The sequence below is a fragment of the Gadus morhua genome, chromosome 8 (genome assembly GCF_902167405.1).
Source record: "Gadus morhua chromosome 8, gadMor3.0, whole genome shotgun sequence".
NCBI lineage: Eukaryota > Metazoa > Chordata > Actinopteri > Gadiformes > Gadidae > Gadus > Gadus morhua.
The window spans coordinates 11,935,935-11,948,871 of record NC_044055.1 but is presented as its reverse complement, the minus strand read 5'-3'; the positions used below and the strand labels follow the sequence as shown (position 1 = coordinate 11,948,871).

At 49.6% G+C, this 12,937-nt stretch overlaps 1 protein-coding gene across 6 annotated transcripts in view; it reads right to left on the bottom strand.

The window, feature by feature from the left end:
* The window catches only part of pard3ab (par-3 family cell polarity regulator alpha, b), a 123,874-nt gene that overhangs the window by 47,829 nt on the left and 63,108 nt on the right, over nucleotides 1-12,937 (bottom strand). For 5 of the 6 annotated variants that reach the window (XM_030363611.1, XM_030363609.1, XM_030363612.1 and 2 more), the window contains exons 13-17: nucleotides 12,533-12,721; nucleotides 12,150-12,320; nucleotides 8,497-8,653; nucleotides 2,294-2,480; nucleotides 1,449-1,594 (exon numbers count right to left, since the gene is read on the bottom strand). In XM_030363611.1, the coding sequence (XP_030219471.1) occupies nucleotides 1,449-1,594; nucleotides 2,294-2,480; nucleotides 8,497-8,653; nucleotides 12,150-12,320; nucleotides 12,533-12,721 (850 nt within the window). The remainder of the gene's footprint in view (nucleotides 1-1,448; nucleotides 1,595-2,293; nucleotides 2,481-8,496; nucleotides 8,654-12,149; nucleotides 12,321-12,532; nucleotides 12,722-12,937) is intronic. The other variant, XM_030363608.1, reaches the window with a different exon arrangement.

The window sequence follows — 12,937 nt, the reverse complement described above, 5'->3', positions numbered from 1 at the left end:
TCCGGGAGATGAATGAACATGGTTAAGCTCTCCTGCTTCTCATTGTGCCGAGGTGATTCTACCTCCTGGCTTTGTTGAGCACAATAGAGACGCATTTAAGCGACACAACGCGAATCACCAGGACGCCATTTTGGATGCGTCTACTTCACACGGTGGTCTTCGCCCAGACAATGCCCCGACGCTGATGGCAAACACGGCGATGTTTAAAATAGTGTTGGGTAGACCAAACACCAGGCCTTGGAGTCATTAAAACAGAGAGGGAACTTTGTTAGCCTGAGGCATAGCTATGGAAACCGTAGGCCCGACCGGGAAGGATGTAATGAAAGCGTTATAAGTGTTGGTATATGTTAAACACACACTGCGGTGACGGCTCGCAGGTCGTTAGGAGGAGGAGTGCTGAAGGCTGGTTTATTCAGCCCGGTTCGACTCTGCTGTAATATATCATGCGATCAATCACATTATAATGCATAACTGTAATTATGAATGTGGTATTGAATATTCATGCATCATTCATGTTTTCTATTATCATAGTTCTGGGTCGATTTTCATCGAGGTTCCTTAATATTTGATATTATTATACGCTTCTGAAATTAAGCTAAATTAGATATGAATTTCACTGCGTTTTGGATATATTAAAGGGTTTTATTAGAAGTTAGTGAATCCAGCCTCAAGGCATTAAGGAGCAGGTAGGGGTCATAAGGACGGACTGTGTAGCTATTGTATCACTATGTGTGTGCTTTATATCTACGGTGTTTCATGTATCTTCTGTTTGTGTAGGCTGAATGTAAGGATGAAACCATCTCTAGATTATCAACACTAAAAGAGCAAAATAAGACATGTGAAGAGTCAGTAATGGATCAAAGTACGGCAGAGCGACACAATTTAATATTGGAGGGCTTAATTAATAAGTAGAGAGAACACAGACTCTAATGATTAAAGATGGAGTCGAGAGGTGTCGCTTCTAAAGTCGTGTTAGCACGCGGGCTAACGGGATAATGAGTGAGATGATCCAGCGACCGTTCACAGCGAGCGTATTAAACCGTGATTAAACTGAACCTGTTAATGGAGAATGTGCTTCCTCTTCCCAAGGTGAATCTGTTATTGATAATCGTATTAGTCTTAGATTAAGTTAACTCCAATTTACTGGCTAACTAGTGGCACTGGCTTTATAACTTAAGAGTGGATGAACCAGCATAACGCTTAAGACTAGATTCCAATGTGCGAGTTAACATCCTTTAATAACTTAATTTCACTGTATATGACAAATATTATACAGATAAATATTATGAAACTATATAAAATATACAAACATTGAAATATATTTAGCATTAATCATAAATGTACCAGTAATAAAACATGCCTGCCCACCATTGGCTCAGCCACTACCAGCTATGCTCCACCCAGGGGCGGGGTCTGAGCGTGTACGAGTGCGAGGGGGTGTGGCCTACCGAGGTCCATGCTCTTGGACTTCCTGGTCTTGATGATGTCCAGCTGGGCTGCGTCTCCGAATTGCTTGGTGCGTTTCTCCGACATGCTCTGCCGACCGAAGCCCTCCCTCTGGAAGCTTCCATCCTCTTCCCCCGGGCTCAGCGGGCTGGACAGACGGATGTGGGTTAGATAGCTATCAGGCTAAAAGGCTAGCTAGTTAGCTGGCTAGATAGCTATTTAGCCGTGATTCAACAACATTCAGGGCATTGAGCATACGCTTTTATCCAGAGCGACTTACAACAAGTACATTTCGCTAGGAACAAGTACAACAATCGCTAGGTTAACCCATTCCCCGTACACAACAAAGATAGCTATGTTACGATGCTACACCATGGTAAGTACTAAAGATAGATCGGATAAGACGCTACACATTGCTAAGTGCTATTGTTAAGTGCAAGGACGTACAATATACAATAAGTGCGGAAGAGATTCAACAGGGCAGCGGCCCTCTTACATTAACGATACACTATTGATTCAACTTTAGAGTAAATTTTGTCCGGTTGGTGAAAGATAATTTCTGAAAGGGGTTTGAACTTGGCTCCAAGACATTTATTTTGAAAAGGGCTGTAGGAAGTAAACCAACTCTTATTTTGAAGGGGGTGTAGAGAGCAAGAGGTTCACATAACTTCCCTAATACTACATCCTTCGCCTAGTCAAATATACTAATAAGCCAGTATAATATAATAACATAATCACAATAAGCAAAATTCCAATGGCCAGAAACTACAATAATTACTCCCCAAAGTGTAAATGTTGAACCAGGACCAGGAATGTTCTCGAACACTAAACAGGAGAGCCCGCCCACCTCTCGTTCTGATTGGCTGGCTCCTTGGCCCAGGGCGGGGTCGTCTCGGCGGGGAAGCACATGTCGTCGTGGGAGCTGGAGGAGGATTGGTCGGAGAGGTGGGGGGGGAACAAGGGGGGCCGGTCGTCCTCGATGATGACCGTGTCGTCCTGGGGCATGTTGACGGTTGGGGACAGCTGGTAGTTACCTGGGGTTTGACAGTACAGAGAGGTAGGGGTTAAACAGTAGAGAGACAGGTAGGGGTTAGACAGTACAGAGACAGGTAGGGGTTAGACAGTACAGAGACAGGTCATGAGGGGTTAGGGGTCATTTTGCTCTAGGACGTCTGGAGGTAGAGTGAGGTCACAGGGAATTTAACCCAGAACCCCAACTACTACATCGCCTCTTCCATGAGCCATTTAAATCCAACCCGATTGTATTCACAGACTTGAGCTGAGAGTTAAGCTCCTCCCCCACGCGATGACAGACTGCCAACACGTCTGACGCCCCGACAGCATATGTCGTTAATGACTCAGCGTTTAAATTAACATCTGTGAGGGATTAGTCAGGCCTGCGCCGAGACCTGCCACCGTCTGGGAGGAGCACAGAGCGCGTGACGGAACCCGTGTTCCCCGATCGGGGGTCTGTGGGGCGCGTCTGACGGGGTTAACTAAGGTCTGGTACAGAACGCTTGCTCACGCATGGTTCAATCTTTACAGTGCAGGAGAGGGACTTCAACATGTCTTCCTTCCCGCAACGGATAATCTCACTGGTCTGACCTCTCACTTCCTGTCGAGACAGGGATCTGAACCCATGATGTGACCTCACTTCCTGTTGAGCGAGGGATCCAAACCCATGATGTGACCTCACGTCCTGTTTAGCTAGGGATCCGAACCCATTATGTGACCTCACTTCCTGTTTAGCTAGGGATCCGAACCCATGATGTGACCTCACGTCCAGTTGGGCGAGGGATCCAAACGCGTGATGTGACCACACATCCGGTTGAGAGAGGGATCTGACCCCATGATGTGACCTCACTTCCTGTTGAACGAGGGATCCAAACCCTTGATGTCACCTCACTTCCAGTTGAGAGAGGGATCAGAACCAATGATGTGACCTCACTTCCTGTTGAGGGGGACCTGAAGCCGTTACCTCATTTCCTCCTCTCCTGATGTCAGCTGCGGACCAGGCCACGCACACCAAATGATCTCATTACCATATTAGACCTCTCCCAGTCAGCCCCGAGGAAAACACCTGATGCTGGTCCTACCGCTTTTGAGGCAGAATCATATCAAAACAAACAAGACAAACTGCTTCCTGTTCTGTTCAGCGGTACCACGTTATGACCCCTCCTCCTCCTCCCTCTCCTCCTCCTACTCAGACCCTCTCATCCTCCTCCTCCTCCACCTCCTCCTGGCCCTAAGACCATCGTCTCATCTCTAAAACACTGTGTTGTTGTTTGGAAAGCCCCGGTGGCCAATCAGCTTGCAGAGTCTGCCGTTGGACTCAAAACACGGTGGTTCATTCAAGATGGACACGCTCCACACAGAGAGGAGGGAGAACAGAACGGAATAGAACAGAGGAGGGGAGGGGAGCTGGAGGCAGGAGCAGCCTCTGAAAGGAGCCGCTCTGAAAGGAGAGGCTTAAGGAGCCGCTATTGATATTCAGGAGGAGACTCTGATGTTTATTCTGGAGCTGAGGACATAGAGGAGGAGGAGGAGTAGGAGAGGGGGAAAGGAGGAGGAGGAGGTGGGGGAGAAGGAATGAGAAGGTGGGGGAAGAGGAGCGGTGGAGTTTTCAATTCAGTTTTCTGATTTGTTTTGGGATCATCAGGGAGCTCAGGGAACCCTGGACCTGTCACTCAAACACACACACACGCACATACACAAACACACACACACACACACACACCTATCTCATGAGAGACACTGTGTATGAGGACCTGTATGAGCCACCGGGCAGCCGACCAATGGGCCGTCAGCTAGCCCAGCTGGAGCGCGACGAGCTAGCTGTTCAGACTCACACTCAAAAACACTCTGAGGCGGACAGACGGAGTGGACCCAGGGGCACAACACACTGACCAATCAGAGGCCTGCTGACCAGACCAGGAGGTGGAGGAGGAGAGAGCTTCTGAACCAGACCATGAGGAAGAGGAGGAGGAGGAGGAGGAGGAGGAGAGCAGGAGGAGGAGGAGGAGGAGGAGAGACCTTCTGAACCAGACGGTGAGGAGGAGGAGGAGGAGCAAGAGGAGGAGGAGGAGGAGGAGGAGAGCAGGAGGAGGAGAGACCTTCTGAACCAGACCATGAGGAAGAGGAGGAGGAGGAGGACTGTTTCTACGTCTGCATCGCCGCTCATTAGCATAACGCCACTGGACATGAGCTCTCATCCCTCCTATCGCCATGGCAGCGGAGAGCAGTGGGCGATGCCAGGGATAGGGGGAGGGAGGGAGGGAGAGGGGGAGGGTGGGAGGGAGGTAGAGGTAAAAAGAGAGCGAGAGACAAAGAGAGACAGTAATCCGGATGGAGTCGGAGAGAGATAGTTGAAGCAGGAAGAGAAAATGAATAAGGGATTGAAAGCAGGAGGTCAGTTTTCTTAAAAATAAAATCCCCTAACACAAAATACTTCAATATTCCCATAAAACGACGTCAAAGTAAATCTCATTACTGGACAGACGTTGGCAGCCGACCAATCAGGGAGGAGTGCTGCTCAATATTATAATTCCATCAGTACGCTAACTCTAAGGTAAAGTTCTGCTCATCCCGAAGATTAGAGATGAAATCCTCCAGCCGCCATGACGACCGTAACCACGGCAATTCAGGAGATTACACTGTGGTTTGACCTTGAGGCCAAGGGTCATGCCCTGTTTATGAACCCGGTCAGCCGATATGAGACGGGTCGCTGCAGGGCGTGGGGTGGTTATTATGGTCTGGCGGTCCAGTAGGCTGTGGTTATTATGGTCTGGCGGCCCAGTAGGCTGTGGTTATTATGGTCTGATGTTAAAGTTAAGCTCATGCTGTCTCTGTCTCACCACTTGTCATCCCGTCTGTCCGCCTGCCTGTCTGTCTGCCTGCCTCACTGTCTGCCTGTCTGCCTGTCCAGCCTACCTTTGACAACCACAGAGGCTCTCAGCCTCGCACCACGACCTCCATCTCACCTCGGCAGGTGACCCCCCTGAACAGAGGACGTCTCATTCTGTTGTTGTTGTTGTTGTTGTTGTTGTTGACATTCACAGCAAAACGGGGGAACCAATCAGACGCTGATTAGCAGGAAGCGGAACCCCGGCCAACACCTGAGTTATTAATGAACGCCATCCGGCAGAGAGCACTCACTCGCTCACGCACGCACGTCCACGCACACACTCGCTCACTGGCTCACTCACACGCTCGCTCTCTCTCTCTCTCTCTCTCTCTCTCACTCACGCAAGCATTCTTGCACGCACTCACTCACTCAGCGTTCCGGCTTTGTGTCGCCTATGCGATTGTTGATGAGGGGCCCCCCCTCCCCTTCCAGCGGAGGACAGACTAACCTCCACCTCAGCCCCTCCCCCCTCACACAACCACATCACTGAGCTCGGTGATGAGGTTTGGCTGCCTGGTTATTATTTTCATTAGCGGGAAGCTGGAGGGTAATTACATTAGGCTCCTCCCCCCCCCCCTTCTAGTCGCTGGAACCCAGGTGAAAAAGCCCCACCCCTGCTGTTTGTAAACCAATCAGAAGCATTTACTAATTAGCACGACCCCAGAGGTAGCACTAACGAGCGGAACACAGGGAGGAACTACCGTCTGAGCCGGGGAAGGTTCACACTGTCTTTACCTTCTGGGGCTCAACAGTCTAGTGCTAAGTAGGGTTGGGTATCGTTTGGGTTTTATCCGATACCGGTGCCTACTCTGTACTTTTCAAACGGTTCTCAAACCGGTACATAAAAAAAACTAAACGGCACACACTTGCATTAAGCAGAAAGTCAGCGGACACTGAGTTGAAGCCTACTTGATATGCAAGATTTACGGTTGGCATTCAATTACTCGACTTACCAGAAGAGGCTGCTGTGAGTGCTGTGACTGATACATATCTTTTTAAAATTACAAATAATTTTAATTACTCACTGAAAGCAGGCAGGCACGCATCATGGCGCGACATTACTGCCAAAGTCTTATTAAGTAGTATAACTCATGTGCGCAAGGCAGCCACAGGAGACGCCAACATTGTTTTCAACCGCTCGGTACCGCGCTGTATTAATTCCCAAGTTTTGAAAAGAAAAAGTATTTGAAGCAAATAACGACTCTGTTTTTGATTGTTTATTTGGTTTTTGAACAGCACATTTGAAGTTTTTGGATGCATGCATCGGATTTTGAGTTTGTTTGTTTGTTACTTTAAAATTACATTCGCTCGCAACACACACACACACACACACACACACACACACACACACACACACACACACACACACACACACACACACACACACACACACACACACACACACACACACACACACACACGCACACGTTCATTCACGTCCACCCACCACAACCTGCCGATCTTCAATCAAAACAACATCAAGTAAGCGATGCCACAGCGCGTTGACAAGTCCGTCCCGAGTCTCGAGGCGCCCATAGGCTTTATGGTTTATATGTTTGAAAGCCGTGACACAGTCTTTTACCAGTTGGCCTGAAATACCACGCCTCGCAGTCATGGACCTATAAAGAAAGTCGTAGTCGTACCATGCGTGTTTAGCGCAACATTGAGAAGGGTCCCGTCTGAAACAGAGTCGCACAGCGCTGCGTTCCGAACGTTGCAATCAAATACACCGGTATGGCGGTAGGCTATATAAAAAAATCATATCCTAACGAATATACACACCGTCATTCAGTGAGAACCGGTATAGCGCCCAGCACTAACGCAAGTTGACGCCGCAACACCATGGGGGCGGGACAGGGGGTGTTAAAAAACGTCAGGCACCGTTATGAGGAACCGAAATGTGCGTTCTTATTCGATCTCGTTACAACCGTTTACGTCGGAACCGGTTCCCTACTGGAACCGAGTTTCGGTGCTCAACCCTAGTGCTAAGTGCCAGGGTTCTGGGTTGGATACCCAGTTTCCAAAGGCAAACATGTAGTCATCCTAGAACAAGATAACCCCTAATCGCTCCTAAATTACCCTTCTCTGTACTTTCTAAACCCTACCTGCTCCTTAACATGACTACATAGTGAACAGCATTCCTCACAGTGATTGACAGTTTGAAATAAAGAGCTGCTGTTCTTAGTTAGAGTTATGACGCAATTCAACAACATTTCGGCGAGTTCCAAATCTTGTGATCACCGGTGTCATCGGGTAATGGTTTTAGAGGGAAGGCCGCATTCCATTAATCTCTCTGTGGATAAATCTCTCTCTTTCTCCCCCAATGACACTCACTGTAAAATCAAGGCCGAATCAGTGTCCTTACATCACCTCCACACATACACACACACACACACACACACACACACACACACACACACACACACACACACACACACACACACACACACACACACACACACACACACACACACTTGGTCTAAGTAGTGTTTTCACTCATGATTTATAAAATTGCACTTTATTTTAAAAGCACACACAAGAGTAACGGCCCTGAGGACGAGCGGGCCGGGGTCCGGACATAAATCTGATGAATTAGCGGCCGCGGCGGCGAGGAGAGCGGAGAGCGGGAAGGAGAGGAGATGAACGAGGAGATAATGAAGGAATATGAATTATACAGGTGGCTAGGGAAACACACGCTCTCTATTCATTAGATGTCCGCGCTCGCCGCCCGGCCCGGGGATTAAATAAAACAGCCATGAAATAATAGATGGAGGCGGAGGATCGATGGGCGAGGGGGCGGGGCTAGTACCGGCGCCCACCCCCGGGATTCAAACCCACAACCTGTTATTCTGAGTGAAACCCGGCGGCCGACGCGTCTAATGTGCCGTTCAGGTGATGATCAATGGGAGGAGCTTTTCTCCCGCCTCCACTCACGACGGCCTGGTCGCGGGCTGATGACATCATCAATACCCGCCCAAAGCCCGGGGGGGCTTTCGAGCCCTCCGACACACACACACACACACACACACACACACACACACACCCTGTTTGACACGGTTTATGGTGAGCTAGGTAGCAAGACGTGATTGGCTCTTGGAAAGGGTACAGGAAGTGTGTTGGGGGGGTTGCGCTGGGGCGGGGCTTACCGGCGGTGCGGGGCAGGGCCCCCCCGGGGCGGGGCAGCAGGTTGTCATCCAGACCCTCCAGGCCCCCGTACAGCGAGTGGGAGATGCGGCGCTCGTGGTCGTCCAGCGAGGAGCTGAAGGCCTGCTGGGAGGCGTGCGGACTGCCGGGGGGGTCCAGCTGGGGGGGCGGGGGAGGGGAGAGGGGGAGGGAATGAGGGGGGAGACGAACAGCATATTTAAAACGTGAATCTTCTGTTCATCTTGATCATATGCAGTATCTCACAAAAATGCAAAATAACAAATGATTAGAATAATAATAATAATATTAACCAACTTAAATCAAGTAATGATTTTCATTTCCTCTTAATGTTTTCTTCTTGTTGTATGCTGTGTGAATGCATGATTGTATGTGAAAAAGGAAATGCAATTCTGCAATCTTCCAAAAAAACAACAATAAATGATAACACACAAAATTCAACAGTCAACGGTACATAAAGGTGTAAGAAAGAGACATTGCGCCTCATCATTGCCCCCTCTGGCCGGTAAGTGAACTGCACTCTGCTGGAGCTCCTTCATTTAGAGCACTGCAAAATGTGTAGACGATAACAACCTTAAACTAACGGTTGTTATAATCATAAAGAAAAGTATGAATGAAAAAGCTATGAAAGAACAGACATGTAATTATGTTAGCTTATTTTCGCGTCAAAACCGTCGGGAGTTCAAATGCAACCGAACCCTTGAGCTGTTCCAAACAGCGGACAGAGCGACCGGATTGTTTAAGTTAAATCACAACGTTTCATGAATTGACAATTATTTCCCTCTAAGAAGAATGGAAATTGGATAATAACAGGAAGTCACTAAATCTACTAGCGTAGCAGCTAGGCTAACTGAGCATTGATTTCCAATAGAGCGCTGCTGGCTATAGTGTCAGCTGAGGCACATGATAGCCAGCTAGCATCCTCGTGTCCCTCGGGAAGGAGATGACACTCAGCTCAATTAGGCCGACAGGAAGTGACCCGTCACTTCGAGATAAAGTGTGTAGTGTGTATGTGTGTGTGTGTGTTTGTGTGTGTGTGTGTGTCCCTGGGATGGGTATTGACCCCCTGCTGTGTGGTGACAGCCCCAGCCACAACAATTACCAACAATTACAATGACGACTGGCCCTGGACGGACAGCGATAACGCGATCGATACTGTGACCAAATTAGCCTAATCAATAGCCACGCCGCGGCGGGGCTATCCACTCCAGAGCTAATAGGATCACTCTTAAAGGTAAGAGAGAGAGAGAGAGAGAGAGAGAGAGAGAGAGAGAGAGAGAGAGAGAGAGAGAGAGAGAGAGAGAGAGAGAGAGAGAGAGAGAGAGAGAGAAAAAGAAAGAGAGACAGAGCTCTGTCGCCATGGTGCATGGTTGCCGTGGTAACCTCTGAGTAAACAGTCAGTCTCACTCTGGAAACATCCTGCGGTCCTGAGCAGAATGCTGACGCTACGTTCCAGAAGAGACAGGACTTTTACTTTGAAAAACCTCCTGTTGAGGTTGTTCTGAGCGTGTGTAGCGTTAGCATACCTACAGACCTGCCTGATCGGGGTACGAGACCCTGACACAGACCATCAGGGTCATCTACCAGGGGTTCAGTACTAACAGGATTATTATGAGAGTATAGAGTTTCGTTAGAATATAGTGAGAGTAGCGTGAGCGTATAGTGAGAGTATAGTGAGAGTATAGTTAGAGTAGTGAGCGAATAGTTAGAGTGTAGTTAGAGTATAGTGATAGTATAATGAGAGTAGAGTGAGCGTATAGTGAGAGTATAATGAGAATAGTGAAAGTATAGTTAAAGTATAGTTAGAGAAAACTGAGAGTATGGTTAGAGTATATTTAAAGAGGAAGAGAACTGAGATTCTTACAGATCTGTTGAAATGTTTCCAACTGAAGAAATTTGTCTTCAGTTCTTGCTGAAGACAAATAATAATTTGGCGATCTTCTTAATAATAATAATTAGAGATCGTTATTTGTCGATTTAATTGTTGTTTATTGTTAATAGTTGTTGTTTTTCGATGTTAGCATTCATTTTCCTTTCCCCCTTTTCTCATTTGGTTGTATTGAAGATATAAATAAAACCACCTTGTGATATATGAATATTTATAGTCCAACAGCCAATAGTACGAAAAGTTAGGAAGTCGTGAAGCGCAAACCATTTACGCATCAAACCATCGACTCAGAACCTACGGAACCAACAGCCCTGCTCAGAGGAACGTGGGTTCCCATGGCGACGCCGAGGGGGCGTGGCTCCTGGGTAATGAAGTGGCCAGGCTGAGAGGGGGGGGTGCAGGTGGGTAATAACCCCGGGGGATTGGCTGTTTGCTGGCGGCTGAATATTCAGCTCTATAATTACTGAAGAGGAAGGCAGGCTGACTGGACACGAATACTGATTAGGGGGGGGGGGGGGGGGGGGGGGGGGAAAGCGAGAGAGAGAGAGAGAGAGAGAGAGAGAGAGAGAGAGAGAGAGAGAGAGAGAGAGAGAGAGAGAGAGAGAGAGAGAGAGAGAGAGAGAGAGAGAGAGAGAGAGAGAGAGAGAGAGAGAGAGAGAGAGAGAGAGAGAGAGAGAGAGAGAGAGAGAGAGAGAGAGAGAGAGAGAGACAGAGAGAGAGGTACAGGTGTGATAGCCTTCATGCTGGGAAGGTATGCGGTCTGACACACACACACACACACACACCCGGCTGCTCCAGCCATGCGTGCCTCCAGATTGGATCAATAAAGCGTCCAGACAGAGGAAGAAACCCAGCAGCACCACACACTGATCTATAAAGTAAACGCAGACACCGTTTATATACACAACACAAAGTGGCCACACACATCCTAATACACTTACACCCAACTACACTCTACACACACACACACACACACACACAAGCACACACACACAGGCTTACACGCATACACACAGGCATATATACACACACAAGCACACAGGCATACACGCACCCACCCACCCAGACACAAACAGACACCCACCCAGGGAGCAGTGTGGAGGGGGCGTGTGCGTGGTGGCCGCTGCTGTTATTATTTAATCGGGTTCCAGCGTTTTATTTCCCAGAAGCCCTTGCTGGGGGCTGAGGACAGAACAGCAGAGACGTCCGAGGAACCAGAAACTGAACCACTACACCTGGGTTCCCTGGTCTGAACGGAGAACCCGGGGCGCTCGGAGCACAGCAAGGTATCACGTGGGCGGGGCCTGGCGTGGGCGGGGCCTGGCGTGGGCGGGGCCTAGCATTTGCGGGGCCTGGTGTGGGCGGAGCCTGGCGTGGGGCTATGATGCCTTGCGGGTTTCATCTCTTGACCTCTCTCCTCTAAAAAGCCCATCGCCACGGAGCACAACATGACGCTAATGCCAACGTCCATCGCCAGAGATTTAAACGCCCAAAAGTATGGGAACTATTGTGATCATACAGTGCAGACACAAAAGGCGCACGCACACACACACACACACACACACACACACACACACACACACACACACACACACACACACACACACACACACACACACACACACACACACACACACACACACACACACACACACACAACTGAACCTCATTCACACACACACACAAAGAACTGAACCTAATCCCCACAGAGACACACAGTGAGTGGTCAGGCTGGGGTCGGGGCCCTACCTCTCCGTGCTTGGGGACGCGCCGGGCGATGATGAGCTGGATCATGCCCCTCTTGTTGCCCTCGGTGGACATGGACTTGCGCAGCGTCTCCATGGCGTCCTGGTTGGTCTTGCCAAGTAGGGACTCGGCGTTCACCGCGATCAGCTGGTCGTTGACCCGCAGCCGGCCGTCCTGGGGGCGCAGGAAGTGGCACAGGAAGTGAGACAGGAAGTCACACAGGAAGTCGCACAGGAAGTGTTCCAGGACGTGACACAGGAAATGAGGCAGGAAGTGACCCAGGATGGGACAAAGGAGGTGACACCGGAAGAACCAGGCATGAGACCCCTACCTCGCAAGCATCACGTGCGACACAAAAACGCAGTGAATTCTCGGAGGCGTCCTACCTTGCAAGCGGCGCCCCCGTTGATGATGGACTTGACGAAGATGCCGAGGTCGGCGTGGTTGTCCTTGGAGCGGTTCCCCTTCACGCTGACCCCCAGCCCGGCAGAACCCGAGTCGCTCAGCGGGATCTCGAAGGTCAGGAACTCCCGGGTCCCGTCCGGGGTCAGGACCAGCTCCTCCTCCTCCAGCTTCTGAGGGGAGAGAGAGGGGGGGAGGGAGGGGGGGGGTAGGGAGAGGGTCAAGGCGAGAGAGAGGGATAGGGAGGAAGGGGGAGAGGGAGGGGGGGGAGAGGGTCGAGGCGAGAGTGAGATAGGGGAAGGGGGAGAGAGGGGGGGAGGGAGAGGAGAAGGAGATAGGGGGAGGGAGTTGGGAGGGAGGGGAGAAAGCAAAATATTGTGTTATTTATT